Source organism: Ahaetulla prasina, chromosome 1 (assembly GCF_028640845.1).
Source record: "Ahaetulla prasina isolate Xishuangbanna chromosome 1, ASM2864084v1, whole genome shotgun sequence".
Classification (NCBI taxonomy): Eukaryota; Metazoa; Chordata; class Lepidosauria; order Squamata; family Colubridae; genus Ahaetulla; species Ahaetulla prasina.
This window is the reverse complement of record NC_080539.1, coordinates 224,496,859-224,517,668: the sequence shown is the minus strand read 5'-3', so window position 1 is coordinate 224,517,668 and position 20,810 is coordinate 224,496,859. Positions and strand designations below refer to the sequence as shown.

Here is a 20,810-nt window from a genome sequence, read left to right as displayed (position 1 = left end):
GTTTGGAACTTTCAGTGTAAAATTTGTAGACACGGAAGATTTAACTGCTTTCTAGTTTAATTTCAAGCTGCAAGCCCCAATCTTTATCTTATCCCATTGTGAACTGTATGTATAGACTCTGCTGTAAATGTGACTCATTCACAGAGGAAGTCTTGTGTGTATGTGTGTGTTTAGGGGGGGGGGTATTTGAATAAAGTTAGGGGGGAAAAAAACAAAAAACTAGCAGCCACAAATGGGGGGGGACATGCATAAAGAAATGATGCAGTCTTTTTACTCATTGGGATTATAGATTTCATTATGCAATTTGTATTTTTTTAGGTTTGTTCAGTGATGAGGGAGAAACAGTTTAGCAATGCAATCATAAATCTGACTTCTTTCCTGATTTCTTTCCCTCCAATTATAACTTTACCTTGGTTTTTCACTTTACGATGACTAAGTTGTTTCTATTTCTCTCGTCAATAACTTACTGCATTTTTTCATGAATTTTTCTCACACATCTTCCATAGAACTTTTCTCATTTCTTTTCCTTGAAACTTGCTATTGCCTTTCTACTGAATGTATAAAACATATTACATCTTTGGTTTAGGGATTTGGGCAGAAATTATTAGAACCACTTTAAGAAGTGTTAAGGAATGCCTAAACCAAATAATATCAGTGTCCTCTGTTGAGATGCTATTATGTTCCTGTTGCGTGAAAAAGTGCATTTTAATCACAGGATAGTGGCATCTAATGTACATGCGATGCAGTTGAGGAAGGTGGAGAGTAAGTGTTTATTAAATGTAGGACCTGGATGAAAATTAAATCAAGGATCCCTTGAAATCAATAAAGAACGCTGAGTATGTTAAAGATCTGTTGGATGCGCTGCACCTGTCCTCTCAAATTGCTGTTGTGAAGTGCCTCGTCCACCAGACCTCCTCTGACGAAGTTGGCCGACGCCATCACCAACAGGCGGCTCTCCCTCTTCTGCTTGTGTCAGCCCCACTTCGTTGGTGCTGCCATTCCAGTGGGGACGGAGGCAGACAGGTCGAACTGCTCCACATTCAAACTGCCCAGGAAGCCTTGCCTTGTCTCCGCCTGCTTCCTTTTGCTGACAGCCAGTGGTTTTCTCTTCTGATCACTGATCCCAAGGCCGTCCTCTCCATTGCCGCTGGACGCACTACCGCCCCTAAGCTGAGAGGTGGACAGGACCACCCATGCACAGCGGCCAAGCTAGCCAGAGTTAATCGGGGCTTGCTGAGATTATCCACAGATCGACGGGCCCTGCAGCCAGGACTGACTGAGGCTTGCTAGCCCAGAAGGGATACAGTTTCCTTTCCCGTCCTGATCTGGAACCTGACAGGTTGTCAGCTCTAGCCTCTTCATGCGCCCACCACTGTTTTAAACCTATCATGCCCCACCCCACTACTCCACCCCCAAGCTCTGGATTGTTTTCTATGTGAAACAATCCAACAATCCAAGTGCGAATTTCATATATCTCAGTTGGATTATTTAGGCTTCCGCATATCCTCGAGGGGGGTGGAGATGGACCCTGCAAAAGTACAGGCCATCACTGTCATTGCTTATGTATCAGACGCTTCTCCTCCTTCTGTCCTTGCTTTTCTTGGTCATCTCGCTGATGCACAGGCCTCTGCTCCTATCTCTGAACACCATGCATGGTACAACTCAGACTGTGCTGTTGATTCTACAGGGGAGTGGCATCATCCGGACGGCCTCCCTATTTACCCACGCTCTCTTTTGCCCTATCTTGTTCATCTCCAACATGGGCCTGCCCATATTGGCCAGGAGGGAATGTCTTCTGCTATCATCATCATCAACAACAACAACAACAAATGGTTTACTCCTGGACTTTATGTTCTGGCTAACATTTTTGCTCTACCTGTATCGTCTGCCAGCAACTGGCTGACATACAAGCCCTATCATGTTATACTATTGTCATGCCCATGCCACAACGTTAAAGACGTGTCATTCACAGGTTGCTGCTGCACTCCCCAAAGAGACTCTACATCCTTGACACTCCTTGGCATATGGTGAAGATATTTCAACAAAAAGAATTGCCTGGCTCCTCTTTGGAAGGGTCCATTCCAGATCATCTTGACCACCAATGCTGCTGTGAAGTGTCAACATCTGGCCATCTGGGTGCATGCTTTGCACTGTTAAGAAGGTACCAGCCCCAGACGAGGAAGCCACTCAGCTGAGGTCACCTGAGTGCAACAAGGCAAGAGACTGAAGCTTTGCCCAACAAGGGAGCAAGTGCTAGTAACCTCTGCTTCCCCTCCCTCTGTGCAATTTTCAACCAAGACGTCAGTATCAAATCAACTCATTTCTACTTGCAATCGCAAGTGATAGCAAAGACTGCAAGAAACAGCCTACATTAGGAGAGGTCTTCCGCCTGCAGTCGTGACCAGCGCTGCATTGCTCCTCTTCAGTACCATACTATATTAGGGTTGCAGGGTTGTTCCTGTAATGTCAATTATCATAACATTCTGGCAATATAATATTCTATCCATCCAATATCAAGTCAGGTTTCCTTTTCAGTTCCCTACTACAGATTGACTTACAACAGCTCATTTAGTGACCGTTCAAAGTTACAACCGCACTGAAAAAATGATTTGTGACCATTTATTCACATACAATCATTGCAGCATCCCTGTGGTCACATGATCAAAATTCAGATACTTGGCAAATGAGTCATATTGATGATGTTTGCAGTGCCTTGGGGTCATGAGATCTGCTTGTGTAACCTTCTGATAAGCAAAGTCAATGGGGGAGACCAGATTCATTTAACAACCAGATTACTAACCTATTCACTGCAGCGATTCACTTAACAACTGTGGCATGGAAAGTCATAGATTGGAGCAAAACTTACTTGAAAAATGTCTCACTTAACAACAGAAATTCTGGGATCAATTGTGGTTAGAAGTCGAGGACTGCCTGTAGCTGCATGTCCGATTTTCTGGATTGTATCTTCAACTGAGGTGAGACAGAACCAGCTCATTCATCTTGCAATTTGGCAAATGTTGCTACCATTCTGGAGTGCTATGACCACACTCTTGGGCTTCGTCCATTTGACTGTCATTAGGTATGGCTCTGTGAGCCAAGATATCAGCTTCCTAACATTGCCATTTGGTCTCCAGCAGTTTCAAAACAATCTCCTAAAACAGAATTGTTTTTCTACCAGGAAAAAAAGAGGGAGACATTACTGATTTTTTTTCCAGAGCATCTTACTCCAATTTATACTTAATGGGCCTGGTTACATTTTGTTCCTTCAATTTCTGAGCACTGAGTTTGCCAGTCCATGGCTTCTCTTTCATTAAAAACCCAATGAAATCATCCTATAACTCTCATTATGATGGGTCCAATCTCTGCCCAAAAGTATGACACTTTCATAGTATCCAGTTAAATAGCATGTCCCCCTATCTCTACAAAGAGAAAGCCACTGTGGGTACCAGTTTATGGACAGGATGAAGTTACATTTTAGGGGTGTGTGTGTGTGTGTGTGTGTGTGTGTGTGTGTGTGTGTGTTGGTGTGTGCATATCTAATTTAGAGACTGTCCATCTCACTTGCAGAGCAAATCTGGGTGGGGTACAATTTAAAAATTGGAGGAAGCTCTTTAGTTCAAGTAGTCCATAATTATCTATTAGCACTTTATCTTTCAGAACCAGATCACAGGGTGATTGTACAGCATAATTCAGGAAAGCCAAAAATGATCCCCATGCAAATGAGTTACAACCATTTGGGTAATTTTTCCTGCTTTCAGATGACTTCTCATGAGTCTGCATCCCGTAACCACAAAGACATTCGGCATTCTGCTTCAAAATAAACTGTTGGAGCCTAAGTAGTCCTTGACTTACGACCATAACTGAGTCCAAAATTTCCATTGCTAAGCAAGGCAGTTGTTAAATGAATTTTGCCCCATTTTACAACCTCTTGGATACAGTTGGTAAATCTTTGCAGTTGTTATATGAGTTGTGTGGTCATTAAAGAATCTGGTTTCCACTTTGCTTGTGGGAAGGCAGTTGGGAGTGTTACACATGGTGATCACACATGACCTTGGGACAGTGCAATATCATAAATACATGCCAGTTGCCAAGCACCCACATTTTCATCATGTGACTGTGATTTTTCAACTGTCCTATGTATGAAAAATAGTCATGACACTTTTTTTATAGCGATTGAACATTTCACTTCTCATCCAAGAAACTTCTTCAATTCAAGTTCAGTTTAGAATTGAACTGAATAGAAACAGAACTTAATAGAAATTCTCCATGAACAATTAGCAAGAGAAATAATAAACTACAGGGGGTCCTCGAGTTATGAATGTAATGGAGCCTGCCAATTACATTCGTAATTCGAGGATTCGTTGTAGTGAATCATGTAAAACGAGTGTGAGAACTCCCTGCTTTCACATTTGATAATCGAATTAAGTAAACATGAGGTATCTCAGGGTGTGGAAGGTCAGGGGGGGGCCTAGTGATGGAACTGGCCACCTGCTTAAGACCACCCAAGGCCTTCCCTGATCCACTAAGAAGCCTCATGCTCCCCACAATTGCTTCACCACCCCCTTCCTGCTGCGTTGGGTCACTTACCTTGAGAAGATCTAGTGAACTATCTCCTCTCCAGCCTCTCTACTGGGCAAGATCACAGAAGTTCCAGTATCGGTGTACAAACATCAGCCCAAAGCATCCTATTGGCTTGCAAACAGTTTGGGTGCCAAGGCTAGAAGCTTCTGGGGGCCATGATCTCATGCGACTTCAGGCACTCATTCTCTGCAAAAGTGGGCAAGTGCCTAAAGTTGCGCAAGATCACAGTCCCCAGAAGCTTCCAGTCTTGGCACCCAAACTATTTGCAACCTGATGAGAGGATCTGGGGCAGTGAAATTGTGCTGACTCAAAGCGTCCCATCGGCTTGCAAACACTTTGGCAAACCTTTGCTGGTAAGAACAGAGGGGGGCCTCTCGGGCTCCATTCTTGCTGGCAAAGGCAAAGGCTTGCAAAAGCCTACAGATCATTTTTGCAAAAAGCCTTTGTCAGCAAGAAAGAGGGGGGCTATGTCGCAACTTTGAACAGTTGCTAAGCGAACTGTCATAACTCGAGGATTACCTGTAGTTAGAAAGAAGTCCTTCCTACATAATATAAACCTACATATTACACACACACACACACAATCTCTTACACACAAATAGCAATTATAATGTACCGTATATACTCGAATATAAGCCGATCCGAGTATAAGCCGAGGTCCCCAATTTTACCCCAAAAACTGGGGTAAACTGGGGACTCGAGTATAAGCCGAGGGTGGGAAATGAGGCACCTACCGGTTGGGGAAAGCCTCCCTCCCTCAGCTGAGAAGGCTGGCGGCTCCCCGCCCGCCTCTCACTGCACCGCAGGGCTTCCGTCCGTAAAATGTGAAAAAAGAAAAAAAAAACTCGAGTATAAGCCGTATATACTCGAGTATAAGCCGAGGGCTTAAAAAAAAAACTGAGTATAAGTCAGAGACCCGAGTATAAGCCGAGGGGACGTTTTTCAGCACAAAAAACGTGCTGAAAAACTCGGCTTATACTCGAGTATATACGGTATGTGAATGAATGTTAGATAAATCCTAGTTACACTGTTTACACATAAGAGGGTGTGTACTGTTGAACTGTCATGCTTGAAAGTATTTACATATATTCCAGTAAGATGGTATACAGGAAAGTTTTAGAATAATTGCATTAGCAATGGAAATAATAATCTGTTTAGAGAGAAGCCCTTTCTAAATAATGTAAGACTGCACTATATACACAGATTCACACAATCTCTCATAAACAATTATAGCATAATATATGTGAAGGAATGTTAGGTAAACCTTAGTTACACTGTTTACACATAAAAGGGCTTGTGTACTATTGAACTGTCATGCTTGAAGGTATTTCCAAGTGAAAATGATAAACAAGAAAAATTTAAAACATTTGCATATAACAATTTAATCCATATGAAATTAAAATTTAATTTTTTCCTTCAAATGTTTAAGCCCAAAGACTTTGTGATATTTATACAGTAATGTAGAATTATTGTAGGTTCAAATTTCAACTCACACTTTCTTTAAAGCAACTTAAAAAAACGTTAAGAAAAACGGCAGCAAATCCTTATTAGCCGAACCCAGCATAATCTTGCACAGACCTGCAAAATACCTTAACAGTCTTAAAGATTTCAGATAAAGAAAAATCTGTGAAATCAGACTGGAATTTCAATTCATCAGGATGATTTGTACCCTGTGACTATAGTGTTGTATCATTAAGTGTTAAATTTATACCCTATGACTATCATTAAGTGTTGTACATTGATAAAGCTATCTTTTCTTTTATGTACACTGAGAGCATATGCACCAAGGCAAATTCCTTGTGTGTCCAATCACACCTGGCCAATAAAAAATTCAATTCAATTCAATGATATGATTTGGTTGCTATCGGGTTTTTTTTGTGCCAGAACTTCACACTTTTCATTTCTGCGCACGCGCACAACCATTTAGAAAGGCCGCCCGTCGAACGCATCATTGGAAAGAAATGTGAAGATTTGCCGCCAGAGCTGGAGCAGAGGAAAAAGAGTCTTGAAGCGAAAACCAAAAGCCTCCTTGCTCCAATTCGGTTCCCCCACCTAGCTCCAAAAGCCCCCGCGCGTTCTTTTCTGCTTTATACTTGAGTGGCCACCGAAGAGTAAGCCAAGTTTTTAACTCCTTAAAAAAAAAAATCAAACCACCCAGGGAATCTATCGCAAAGCCTATAAATAACTCTGGGAAAGAAAGCGAAAGGAGCCTGGGTGAAGCGTGGCGAAGGGCCAGCGCCGCCGCTCTGCCTCCGACGCCCATTCCCACACCGCGGCTGCAAACAGTAGCCGGTCGTCGTCGTCGTCGAAGGCGCCGCTCGTTGGAAAATCGGGCTGTGGTTTGTAAGCGCCGGGCCCGTCGACCTGCTCGTCGGGCGGGAAACTATATTCCGAGGTTACTCCTCCCACGGCTTTCAGGTTTACAGCCTCTGGAATAACCACAGTGCCGGAGGCTCAAAACAACACCACCAAACTGTCAAGTCACGGCTGTAAACTCGCGGCCTTGGCGCAAACCGGAGACTTTCTTTTGCGCGCCCGCGCGCGCAAGGCTGGAAGGAAAGAAGCAAGCTGGGCTGCACGGAGAGGCGCTTGCAGCGCAGGTCCCGGCGCTCGCTAGAGAACCACCTGCCACAGGGACAGCAATCCCACCCACTCACTCAACCCCACCCGGAGAAGCAAATAAGGGGTGTGGGAGCATCCTCCGCTTGTTTCCAAAAGCGCCCAACTCACCTTCAGCCCAACCAGCCCCAACGCGTTTAAACGGGGATTTCCCATTTTCCCTAACCAACACCACCTTTGCTCTCTCTCTCTCTGGGTGCATCCGCGGCACAGCCCCCCTCACCCTCCCCCGGCTTGCACAGCGGCGGTTCGGTCGTTAGACTTAAGGTTTCTTCCTTCTTCAGCCACCATCCAGCCGCTTTCTCAGCTCCCTAGACCGAAAGCCCAGCCGGGGTTGCAAGCAGCGACCTGCCAGGTTAATTACCTGAAGAAGCTGCTCTGTTAGGGCAGCAGCAGCACAGGATGGCGACCGTCAGAATCACCCTGCAGGTGGAAACGGAGCCTCGGAGCAGCCCCCTCATCCTTGCAAAAAGAGCAGGTGGGCAGGTCGCAGAGACGACGAAAGGCAGCAGCTCCTTTCGCTTCTCCCAGGAAGATGTCTCCTCCCGCGGGCGCTTCCCGAGCTCTGAGTTACATTCCCCGCGGGGTGAGGTTCTGGGTCTTAGGGCGATGATTGGCGGAGGCGACAGGCCAATCCCGTCTTTTTCCGCCTGTCTCGTCTCTGGAACGGCCCGCTCTGGTTGGGAGATAGCAGCCGCGGGCTGGAAAATCCCGGGGAAAGTGGTACGAAGGGCGAGAGAAATCGAAAGAGAAAGATGCTCGGCGACCTTTTGCAGCGAGCAAGAGGGGCGGGGGAGACTTTTTTTTCCCGAAGCAGGATTCCTTCCTCTCCGGTGTTTTCGAAATAAATCACGTTTCGTATTTCTGATTTAAAGAAAGAGGGAACTGCGCTCCGCGGAAGTTTACGTTACAATTTGTCTTCCTTTTTAAGGTGCGGCAAGACAGCCTAGAAGAGTGCAAACCGGGCCGGGAATTATTTTTTTTTTAATACGGGAAGGAAACGTCGAAGTAGTTAGAACGGCGTTTCTCGATCTCAGCCGCTTTTGAGGGGTGAGTGTGTGTGTGGACTTCCACTCTCACAATTCCCCGGGTAGGTGTAAGTCCACACATCATAAAAGTTGCTCAGCATCGAGTCAGGAGAGCTCTGCATTAACCATGGGGGATGGGCCGGGGGTGGGTGGGAATCAAACCTTGAAACATTCAGTAGGAGCTTTGCAGGGATTTAATAATGATAATGAAAACAGAAAGAAAATGGTATGAAGTGACTGGGATCCGTAAGCTGGGCTTGCACCACTTCAGTTTTGAGCGGGGGGGGGGGGGAAGACCTTAGGAAAAATAATACAGTAATAATAGCCCCACACAGTCCAATTTCGACCAGAAACCACTTTGGTTGGATAAATTCCGATTGGCAAGCACCATTTAGAAGCAGCTCTTATGAAAAGGGAAGGGTGATCTTTTTTCCTAATTTATTGTTTAAATTTGCCATTAAATCAGTGCAAAACCCGGGATGGTTTGTTAAAATAATGAAACCATTGAAATATCAGTTGAAAAGCGATCCATCAACAGAGACAACATGAAGAATCAAGCATTGACGTTATATCTAAAAGGCTCATAAACCATTTTTAAAAAAAATCTATTTCCCAGTAAAGATAATTTAAATCTCACTGGGACACCAGGATTAAAAATAATCTGTGATTGAAAATAATCTGTTTAGTAGCAACCAGCTTCTGGGAGGAAAGGGAGGAGGCATTCACAGGAGACAAGCCTTCGAAGATTATTGTCATAATGTGATTGAAACATTATACTGATAAAAGGCCACAATAAAAAATATTGTGTATAGTATAGTTTATCATGTTTAGTAAACTTATATATTAAACATAAAAGTGGGTTTAAAGTCAATATGATCATTTTTGAACTATGTTCAGAAACAAATTGCTTATTTGTTTTGCACAAGAGGAGGAGATTTAAAAAAATGGGATAGTCACTCCTATTCAGTTCAACCAGGGGTGAAATGCTGATCTGGTAGCGATGGCGGCGGGTGGTTCGGAGAACTGGTAGCAGAAATCCCTGCCCCCACCCCCCATGCCCAGCTGAGCCGCACAATCATCAGAGGTTGTTTTTTTTTAACTTTTAAAAGCATTTTTTCTTCGGCTGAAAAAAATGCTTTTAAAAGTAAAAAAAAAGCTTCTGATGATCGCACAGCTCAGCTGGGATCGTCAGAAGCTTTTAAAAGCATTTTTTCTTCGGCTGAAAAAAATGCTTTTAAAAGTAAAAAAAAAGCTTCTGATGATCGCACAGCTCAGCTGGGATCGTCAGAAGCTTTTAAAAGCATTTTTTCTACCACCTCTTCGGTGGAAGAGGTGGTAGAAAAAATGTTTTTAAAAGTAAAAAAAAAAAGTTGGCCATGCCCATCCATCACATTACTCCCCACACACACCAAGCCACACCCACAGAACCTGTAGTAACAAATTTTACATTTCACCACTGAGTTCAACCCACTTCAAAGGGTGGTGGTTGTGAGCAAACTAGGAGGCTCGAACATTATGTATGCTGCTTTGAGTGATACAAATTACAGGTGCAATATACAGGTAGTCCTCAACTTACAACAGTTCATTTAGTGACCAAAATTGAAACGGCATTAAAATGACATGACCATTTTTCACACTTATGAATGTTGCAGCATCCCAATGGTCACTTGATCAAAATTCATATGCTTAGCAACTAACTCATATTTATGACGGGGTCAGTGTCCTGTGGTCATGTGATCATCTTTTATGACAGATTCACTTAACCATGTTATTAACAACTGCAGCGATTCACTTAACTGTGGCAATAAAGTTAATAAAATGGGACAAAGCTCATAAATATTTCACTTAGCAACAGAATTTTTGGCCTCAATTGTGGTCGTAAGTTGAGGACTACCTGTAATGAAATCAAAACTATAATACCACAATATTACAATACCCCAATCAAGAAACTTCCAAGCAAGTCAAATAAGCTAAAGCACTTCTTAAGACCTCCCCCCATCAACACTGACAGAACAAGCCACTAGAATATAAACAGAGTAAATCCCACTCCCTACTAGCACTGATGATGTTACCTAATTTGGGTAACGAAATGTCTGCAAGAAAACAACCAAGCTCAGAAATTTATTTATTTATTTATTTTTATTTAAAGCACCAGAGACCCCTCATTTGAACCCTGTGTCAGCCCTGGAGGCCATCTTTTTCTTTGGATCTGCAGGGCTGCCACACTTAGTGCTGTGAGGGGGAACTGGGAGGGGGTATAGGATAGAGTGGTGGAGATATTTAGCCATAATAACATTCCTTTCTCTGAGAGTCAAGGACATTCGGGCCTGCACCTGGAGTGGCTTGACTAGGAGGCATCTCCAATTGGGACAGTGCATTGATTGGACCATGTGATGGACATGTGGGTGCAGGGGAAGGGACTTGGACTTTCTTTTGGGTGGGAAGCTTTCTGGAAGCTTTCAGATTTGGGTTTTCCCAGATGTGCCAATATGACATCTCTAATAAAATGGAACTTTGAGGAATTTCTAGCCTCAGAGTCTTCTTTCGTAGGGGGTGTTACTTGGAACCCTGACACCCTGAGCTACAAGTGTTCTCCTTTATTGATCTTACAGTAATTGAATTAAAACTATAAAGATTTGCCATTGCTATGAATAAATTTTTATTTAGTCATTCACTAGCAAATGGAAAACCAGAGTTGCTTCTGTACTGCGAAATGGGCAGCTGTATAAATGGATTAAAATAAATTATCACATTTGATGAACAAATTACAATAATTACTTTAATATACAATATGTTGGATTAAAGTTTAACAGGATGGCTCTAACCTAGCATGTTTAAACTTTTGAACATTTAATGCTCCTTAAGCAGTCTTGTAATATAATATTCAGAATAAAATTGTTTCTTTGTGAGATGGAAAATAAAAATCTAATCATGAGCTCTATATGCACAACAGGACAAACATTTTACTCTTTATTCTTAATATGAGAAAAACTCAAAAATAGAATAGAATAGAATTTTTTATTGGCCAAGTGTGATTGGACACACAAGGAATTTGTCTTGGTGCATATGCTCTCAGTGTACATAAAAGAAAAGATACGTTCATCAAGGTACAACATTTACAACACAATTGATGATCAATATATCAATATAAATCATAAGGATTGCCAGCAACAAGTTATAGTCATACAGTCATAAGTGGAAAGAGATTGGCGATGGGAACTATGAAACGATTAATAGTAGTGCAGATTCAGTAAATAGTCTGACAGTGTTGAGGGAATTATTTGTTTAGCAGAGTGATGGCCTTCGGGAAAAAACTGTTCTTGTGTCTAGTTGTTCTGGTGTGCAGTGCTCTATAGCGTCGTTTTGAGGGTAGGCGTTGAAACAGTTTATGTCCAGGATGCGAGGGATCTGTAAATATTTTCACGGCCCTCTTCTTGATTCGTGCAGTATACAGGTCCTCAATGGAAGGCAAGTTGGTAGCAATTATTTTTTCTGCAGTTCTAATTATCCTCTGAAGTCTGTGTTTTTCTTGTTGGGTTGCAGAACCGAACCAGACAGTTATAGAGGTGCAAATGACAGACTCAATAATTCCTCTGTAGAATTGGATCAGCAGCTCCTTGGGCAGTTTGAGCTTACTGAGTTGGCGCAGAAAGAACATTCTTTGTTGTCCTTTTTTAATGATGTTTTTGATGTTAGCTGTCCATTTGAGATCTTGCGATATGATAGAACCCAGAAATTTGAAGGTTTCTACTGTTGATACTGTGTTGTCAAGTATTGTGAGAGGTGGAAGTATGGAAGGGTTTTTCCTAAAGTCTACCACCATTTCTACGGTTTTGAGTGTGTTCAGTTCCAGATTGTTTTGGTTGCACCACAAGGCTAAACAGCTATTTGCTGTGATACACAATTATATTAAGAGGTGTTGTGAATCAGAAGGCTTGTTTACAGAATGCAAGAAAAGCCAATATGACATTTTTCAATGCAACAACCATTTTCTATTGCAATTCCTCTATAAATCAGTAGGTTATTGCAATGCAGTCAAGAGAAAAAAAATGAAAATAAGAATGTCCTTGGATAATCTGTATTCCAGAAACCCTTGCTGAGAAACCTGGAGGGGATTTAACGCAATAAATCTGGATTTTTTAATACTTCTTTAGCCCAGATAGTGAAGACTATCTCTTCATCTAAGCCACCTTTCAAGGTTGTTATGGAGATGAAATTGGAGAAGGGTAGATGTTCCTTGAGGCTTTTGTAGGAAGGACAGAATAAAAACACTTTTGTTAGTTGCATCAGCTGGATGCAACTAACAACCAATGGATTTTAGCTGATCTGGGGGGGGGGGGAGAAGAAGCCTAGCAAAGTTGGACCTGGCATTAGTACTTGAATGGGAGACCACTAGGAGATCCATGGCAGTAAATTATACTAGGTAGTCAAACAAAAACTGCTGGAAAAGTCTGGACGAACTGTTTCCCTATTGTGGAAAAAATTCCAGTTGTAAGAATAACATGGGGTGTGAAGTGTGGGTCATCAAGAGCTAAGCTGAACATTAAACAAGGCTTTTATAGTAGCAATAGCACTACAGAAATAGCACTTGGACTTATATATGGCTTCAAAGTCCTCTCTAAGTGGTTTACAGAGTCAGCATATTACTCTTAACAATCTGGGTTCTCATTTTTACCAACCTCAGAAGGATAGAAGGCTGAGTCAACCTTGAACCGGTGAGAATTGAACTGCCAAATTATAGGCAGCCAGTGTGAATTGGAATAGTAGAATTATGAGAACTTTATCTATAAGGATTAAAGAGCATAATTATAAAGTTGTTTGGAAATGGTATTTGACTCCAGTAAGATTGTCACAAATGGATAAAAAAATTAGCAAAAAATGTTGGAGATGTGAGATGGAATTGGGGACTTATGAACATATGTGGTATAAATGTGATAAGGTTAAAAAGTTTTGGCAACAATTGGAGAAAATGATATTTGAAATGATGGGGAAAGTAATAATATTGAGAGTGGAAACTATATTATTGTTGGTAATTAAGGAAATAGAATTAACAAAATATGAAAAAGAATTGATTAGAATTATGATTATAATAGGTAGAATTATAATAGCTAGATATTGGAAATTAGATGTGATTTTTAGAATAGAAGAGTGGAATTCTGAAATGTGGAAATTAGCCTTAAATGATAAAATGACATGTGATATTAAAATTAGAAGTGGTGTGTATAAAGAAGATATTTTCTGGAAGACTTGGAAACCATTCGTGGACTATGCGCTTGGAAAATTGGACGCTTTGGTACCTGTACCTCGAGAACGTGGATTTTGGCAATCATGAGGACATATCCGAAGACCCAAATCTTCCTTTTTTTATGTATAGCACAAGGGTGCAATAATGTATTTTCTTTTTTGTTTGTTAGAAAAAAGCAATAAAAAAATAAAATAAAAAAAAAAACCAAAAAAAAAAACAAATTATAGGCAGCCAGCAGGCAGCAGAAATCACCTGCAGTACTGCATTCTAACCATTGAGCCACCACGGCTCTTCCTATTCATTTCTTCCTCCTTTAATAGTGGTAAAATTTCATTCCACTTGTAATATGTCAAATTTATTTATTTTGCATTTCTTTGTCATTCCACAGATTCATAGTGCTTCTGTCAGATCAGCCCAAAGCTGTGTGGTTCATTTCACTTGGTGTGAGGTAGCTCAAATAATCACACAAAGATGGATGGGAACATCTTAAAAACTGTTATGTCTGCAAAATTACAGGTAGTCCTTGACTTAAGACCACAATTGAGCCCAACATGTTGGTTGTTAAGCAAGATGGTGAAGTGAGGTTCGCCCCTTTTTACAACGTCTTTTGGCACAATTCTTATGTGAATCACTACAGTTGCTAAGTCAGTAACATGGCTGTTAAGAGAATCTGGCTTTCCCCAAAAGGTGTTCACATGATCACATGGCATTGCAATTTTTCATAAATATGAGCCAGCTGCTAAGCTTCCAAAATTCTGATCACGTGATCATAGAGATGCTGCAACGGTGATGAGTATGAAAAATAGTCATAATTTACTTTTTTTTCTGTTGTAACTTTGAACAGTCACTAAATGAACAGTTGTAAATCAAGGACTACCTGTATTTACGTGCAGGATTAATGTCTCAAAGCAAGCATGCCATATCTCACAACAGGTATCTAGACAGATCATACATCACACTAACAATTCTCTTTGGCTCAATAAATTTATCTTACTACGCACCTTATCTTTTGGTGGGCTTTTTTTTAAAAAATTTCTTTCCTAAATCCTTCATGGGGGTACCCAGCAATGTATGTACCTTTTTTCCCCCCTTCTAAGAACTTCTAGCATCCCCTGGTGGTGTCATCACTTCCAGACAAGATTTTATTCCGTAATCTTAGTTTTTTCATGAAGCTGTCTTTATCACAGCCATGCTAATATGCTATCAAACCTGTTATTCTTGAGTTGACAGAATAGTATAAATAGAGTAGTCCCCATTTTGTGTTTTGAATATGAGACACTTTTTTCAGAAGTCAGGTTTATTTGTCCACAGAAGCAGTTAAGGCATCGTATTCAAAAACTGCCAGCTAAAGTGGTTGATTGAAAGAAATAAGCAAGGTTCATAGAGCCTATCAGACAAGGCAGTCTATTATACCACACCTGTATGATAGACTGAGAAATGTAGGTAATCCTAAACTTACACAACAGTTTGTTTAGCAATCATTCAAAGTTACAATGGCACTGAAAAAACTGACCTATGACCAGTCCTCCCACTTACGACCATTGCAATATCTGCCAGTCTGCATGTGATCAAAATTCAGGCACCTGGCAACCCGACATGCGTTTATAACTGTTGCAGCATCTCAAGGTCATGGGATAACCATCTGCGATTTTTCCCAGCTGGCTTCTGACAAGCAGAGTCAGTGAAGGAAGCTGGATCTGTTGAACGACCACATGATTCACTTAATAACTGTGGTGATTCACTTAGCAACCATGGCAAAAAAGATTGTAAAATTTGGGCCTGGCTCACTTAACCACCCTGCTTAGCAACAAAAATTCTGATCAAGGATTACCCGCATATAATTTATATATAATATAAAATTAATTAAAGCAATAAAAAATAGAAATATAAAAATAAAAATAAATGCAATGTTAGTATATGTGTAAGTATGTACTCCAGAAGAAAGTACATATCAAGCACCTGAATTTTGATCATGTGACTGTGGAGATGCTATAAATTGTAAACACAAGGACTGGCTGTAAGTTACTTTTTTTAATGTCATTCTCTAAATGAATGGTTGTAAGTCAAGGACTACTTGTAATGGCAAACTCATTGCTATTGTTGTGATCTAGGTTTACTGAGTCATTACAAGACATAATTAGTCCCAAATAAACCTATTTTATTGTAACAGCTGAGAATTACGTTCATTCCCAGCTGAGTCCCAATTAGTTGCACAACAAGTCCTTCTGAAGAAATCCTTTGGGATAATCACCAACCGTTATATTCTTTGACATCCTGCCAAAGGCCTTACTTGGCAAAGCCCCATGAAGTTCAGAAACAAACAAGAGACGCCAACTGGAAACAGAGTTAGCAACGTTGCTTTCCTGCAAAAAGGCCCAAGTGCCTTTGTTTCTCTTTTAAGCCTTATGGGAGGAGCCAATCATCTCCTGGCCTTACTCCTGAATTGTCCCTTTTGCTTTAGTTGCTCTTGCCTTCTGGCAGCTCTTCGCATGCGTGCACTAGGAACAGGCTCCTCCTGTTCCTCTGCCTCTCTGCTGTCCGATTCTGGGGGCTCCAGAGTCCGGGCATCAGTCCCAGATGGCCCTGGCTCCGTCTCTGCCTCTGATGCAGAGCCCTCATCTGGGCCTTCCCCAGACTCCAGGACTGGCCCATGTTCCTCCCCAGCCTCCTCACTGTCCGACTTGGCTGCCAACTCTGCAGGCTGCTGCTGGACCACAACAGCTATGAGGACTCTAGTACATCAAGACAGCCATGTAATCATCCAGTGATTTTTCCTTCCCTGCAAGCTCTGGAGCAAATAAATAATTTCAACAAAGCCTAGCCTCTGTGTCAGAGGAACCACTTAAAGACACAAGAGCTGGTCTATCAGGAACTTATTCTATTTCATATATTTGTTATTTCCTTCAGAAAAATGAACTACTGCTAGAGCCCATTCTTAGACCTCAATTGGAAAGTTATTAGACCTCTCAGCAGCTTTTGATACCATCGACCATGGTATCCTGCTGCGCCGGTTGGAGGGGTTGGGAGTGGGAGGCACCGTTTATCGGTGGTTCTCCTCCTACCTCTCTGACCGGACGCAGACGGTGTTGACGGGGGCAGAGATCGACTCCGAGGTGCCTCGTGTGGAGTGCCGCAGGGATCGATTCTCTCACCCCTCCTGTTCAACATCTATATGAAGCCGCTGGGTGAGATCATCAGTGGCTTTGGGGTGAGATACCAACTGTACGCTGATGATACTCAGCTGTACTTTTCCACCCCGGGCCACCCCAGTGAAGCTGTCGAAGTGCTGTCCCGGTGTTTGGAAGCCGTACGGGTCTGGATGGGAGGAACAGGCTCAAACTTAATCCCTCCAAGACGGAGTGGCTGTGGATGCCGGCACCTCTGTACAGTCAGCTGCAGATGCGGCTGTCTATTGGGGGTGAGTCGTTGGCCCCGATGGAGAAAGTACGTAACTTGGGCGTGCTCCTGGATGGTCGGTTGTCCTTTGAAGATCATTTGACGACCGTCTCCAGGAGAGCTTTTTATCAGGTTCGCTTGATCCACCAGTTGCGTCCCTTCCTGGACCGGGATGCCCTATGCACGGTCACTCATGCTCTCGTTACCTCTCGTCTGGACTACTGCAATGCTCTCTACATGGGGCTCCCCTTGAAGAGCACCCGGAGACTTCAGCTAGTCCAGAATGCGGCTGCGTGGGTTATTGAGGGAGCGGTTCGGAGCTCCCACGTAACACCTATCCTGCGCAGACTGCACTGGCTACCTGTTGTTTTCCGGGTGCGCTTCAAGGTATTGGTTACCATCTTTAAAGCGCTCCATGGCTTAGGACCGGGCTATCTACGGGACCGTCTACTGCCGGCCTCTATCTCCCAGCGTCCGGTGTGTTCCCACAGAGAGGGACTCCTCAGGGTGCCGTCAGCCAAACAATGGAGTTCACCTGGAAAAACCACACTATCCAGGTGGCCAGGAAGGCCCAACAGAGACTCCATTTCCTTAGGGTCTTGCAGAGTGGTGAAATCTAAATTTCTTTCCTACTGGTTCTGTGGGCGTGGCTTGGTGGGGGTCATGTGACTGGGTGGGCGTGGCTATGTAGCCATGTGACTGGGAGATCAAAAGACAGAAACTCACTAACAATGTCCTGCTGGAGCAAGGTTGGACTAGATGAACTTCAGGTCCCTTCCAGCCCTTGATTATTCTTTGAAGTTGCATCTAGTGCGAGGTTTGTAGTCCTTCCTTCATCTCCTTTTTCCTCCCTCCCTCCCCCTCTCTCTCTCTCTTTGTTCCTTTCTCTCTCTCTCTCTCTCTCTCTCTCTCTCTCAAAAATGAATGAACCCCCCACCCCTCCATTTTTTGCCTAGCAGATTCAGCTTTTTTAACCTTTTAAAAAATGTTTTTAAAAGTAAAAAAAAAAAAAAGCCTCTGCCGATCAGGCAGCTCAGCTGGGATCGTCAGAGCCTTGTTTTAACCCTTCAAAAGCATTTTTTTACAACCTGTTCGTCCGAAGAGGTTGTTAAAAAAATGCTTTTAAAAGTGAAAAAAAAAAGCCTCTGACGATCGTGTGGCTCAGCTGGGGATGGGGGGGGAAAGGGATTTTTGCTACCAGTTCTCCGAACCACCCGCCGCCATTGCTACCAGATCAGCCGATCCGGTCCAAACCGGAAGCATTTCACCCCTGGTCTTGCATAAAAACAGGGTGGAACAACAACTGATGACCTCCTTTTACCAGTCCACAGTAGAAAGCATTGCATCATGGTATGGCATGCCGGTCTGACAGCCGCGGACAGAAAAACATTACAGAGGGTGGTGAGCACAGCACAAAACATTGTGGGCTGTCCCCCGATACCACTAGATGGGATCGCTAGGGCTCGCTGTCTTGGAAGAGTGAGGAAAATTCTCAGGGACGACTCTCACCCTGGTCACCACTTCTTTACCCGCCTACTATTGGGAAAGAGTTATAGAAGCATAGCACAAACAGGCTGAAGAACAGTTTTTATCCGTGGGCTATCCTGAATGCGAAATAACATCATAACTATGTAGTATGATGGACTTGCAGGACCGACGCAATGTGTAACATGTTCACACTGCTGGAATAGGACTGGGTGTTTGGTTAATATGATTTATTAGGTTAGGGATTTTCTGTCTTCACTGTGAATTGTGTTGTGTTGTGGCGGTGCAGTGAGGGAGCACAACCAATCTCATTGTACATATGTTGTGCACTGACAATAAAGATTTGAAATTGAAGTTAAAATTATTCTTCTGAGGAAGAAAAGTGAGCACTCTCGATACAGTATGCTTAATAGTCCCTTATTTCACGGATGAAGAAAGTATCTTTTACATGAGTAGCAGCACTTATTTAAATTGTTCAGGTCCTTATTTATGTAGGAGGCACATAAATATAACTCATAGAACAGCTCAAAGCATGTATTTCAATAGAGAGAAGTTCCCTGAGGATAGACTTCAGCACGAGTCCAAAAGCTTGGAAGTGTAAACTTCTGGTCCTGGTGACTGACCCAGATTGGATCTTGTTCAACTCCTGTGTATGACATTGAAAATGAGAACTCGGTTCTATTTTGCATTAAGCTTTGTTTAATTTTTGTTCTGCAGAGCTTCATCTAACCTCCATCTGCAGCACAAACCATGTTATTAGATTTACTGGATTGATAGGGTTATGATAGGCCTCATTAGTAGAGTGGAAGGCAAAAAGCATTTCCTTATTATTCCTGGGATGACTGAGATGCAATTGCTGTTCCATTCTGTCATTCCTACTAGCTGACGCTAGACATTACTGAGGAATAAAACAGACAAGAGCTAACAAGGGCAGTCTGGATCTGAAACAGATATGAAAATGATGCTATTTCCAAACTACCAAGCCTCGGCAGGTCTTCTCCCCTCTTTGATATTTATCAAAATTCTTGCCTCAACTGCCTATGTGCAGGGTGGATTGAGAAAATGGAAAGAGGTAATAGATAAACTGCTTTATGGGTTTCTTCTGTATTATGACATTTATTATTGCATTTAGTTTAATTCAGTATGCATGTTTCAGCCATTGATCATAAACTTCAAAAATGGCATTTAGGCTTGTGTCTCCTAAAGTCATAAAAACAAGCTGGATAAATAATTATTTATTCCAAGCAAACTGAGATATTGTGCAAAACATAAAGGATACACAATAATTTCCTTTACTCTATTAAAAATTATAGAGCACAGAAAATGTATTATCACACTGATGCCATGAAGGATTTTTATGGAAATAGTTAGCATCTTTGCACTGACATACAGAAATGAATATCAAATGAATTCACTCTCATTTAAAAATCAGAATTAACAGATGCTGCCCAGTACAATAATTATCTAGGTATCCTCCCACTTGTTTCCAGGTACACTGAGGCAGCAATAAGAGCTTGCTGAAAATGCAAACACAGAAAGTTTAACCTGTTCACTAAGAAAAAGTTAGATGTAAGACATCATTGAAAACAACCAAATTAAACTGAGTACTAAACATTTATTTCTTCCCACTTTCAGAGTCATATCATAAATATAGATGAATTAAACATGCAAGCCAACAACAATAAATTTTAAGAAAAAATTCAATTGAACTCAGTATAGAATTTAAGTCCAAGGAACTGTGTATACAAATAGATCTCTGAAGTTCCACAGATTGGCCTGTATTTTTTTTAAAAAAAAACAGGCTGCAAAACAGTTTTCTTGCATTGTACAGTACTTCTTCTCTGTTCTCTTCTTTTAGTTCCTACATTCAGGACTCCTGGAGGAGAAAGGAAGACAAGGCAAGTGCTGCCTCTACTCCAAAACAGATCAGAAGAGACTGAACCTTGTCCAAAGATCAGCAATCAAAATTATTGTTTTACAAGTCAACATTTTGCCTACAGAATGATGATTTACCATTGATTTGCCATAAAAAATAGTTACACTAGCTTTCTCCTTCCTTCCTTCCTTCCTTCCTTCCTTCCTTCCTTCCTTCCTTCCTTCCTTCCTTCCTTCCTTCCTTTTCCTTTCTTCTTTCCTCCCTCCCTCCCATCCAACAAGATGCCAATTAAAAATCAGTATTATGCAAAAGAAGACAACCCTCATAATGTTGATAGACACCTGCTGCTACTGCACAAATCATCTGTATACGTATTTCCTTTTTGAAGTAATCGGAGTCTGGAGTTGTACAAAGGGGTTTCCATTCCATACACTTTCAAGAAGGTGAAAATAATTAACAAAAGAAATTAGTTGCATTTTTTCCATAGGCAAGAAACAAATTCATGTATTATCATAACCAAATTAAGATTAACACCAAGAAAAGGGAAATTCAGCATCATGGACATGTTAGGTAGGAAATA

At 42.0% G+C, this 20,810-nt stretch overlaps 1 protein-coding gene across 2 annotated transcripts in view; it reads right to left on the bottom strand.

Annotated features, from left to right (window-relative positions):
* LY75 (lymphocyte antigen 75) overlaps positions 1–7,893 on the bottom strand; it is a 91,545-nt gene extending 83,652 nt beyond the window's left edge. For both annotated transcript variants that reach the window (XR_009156202.1, XM_058191890.1), the window contains exon 1: positions 7,565–7,893. Coding sequence is in view for 1 of the 2 variants with exons in the window: in XM_058191890.1 (XP_058047873.1) it covers positions 7,565–7,661 (97 nt within the window). In the remaining variant the exon portion in view is untranslated. The remainder of the gene's footprint in view (positions 1–7,564) is intronic.
* Between the last annotated feature and the right edge of the window lie 12,917 nt (positions 7,894–20,810).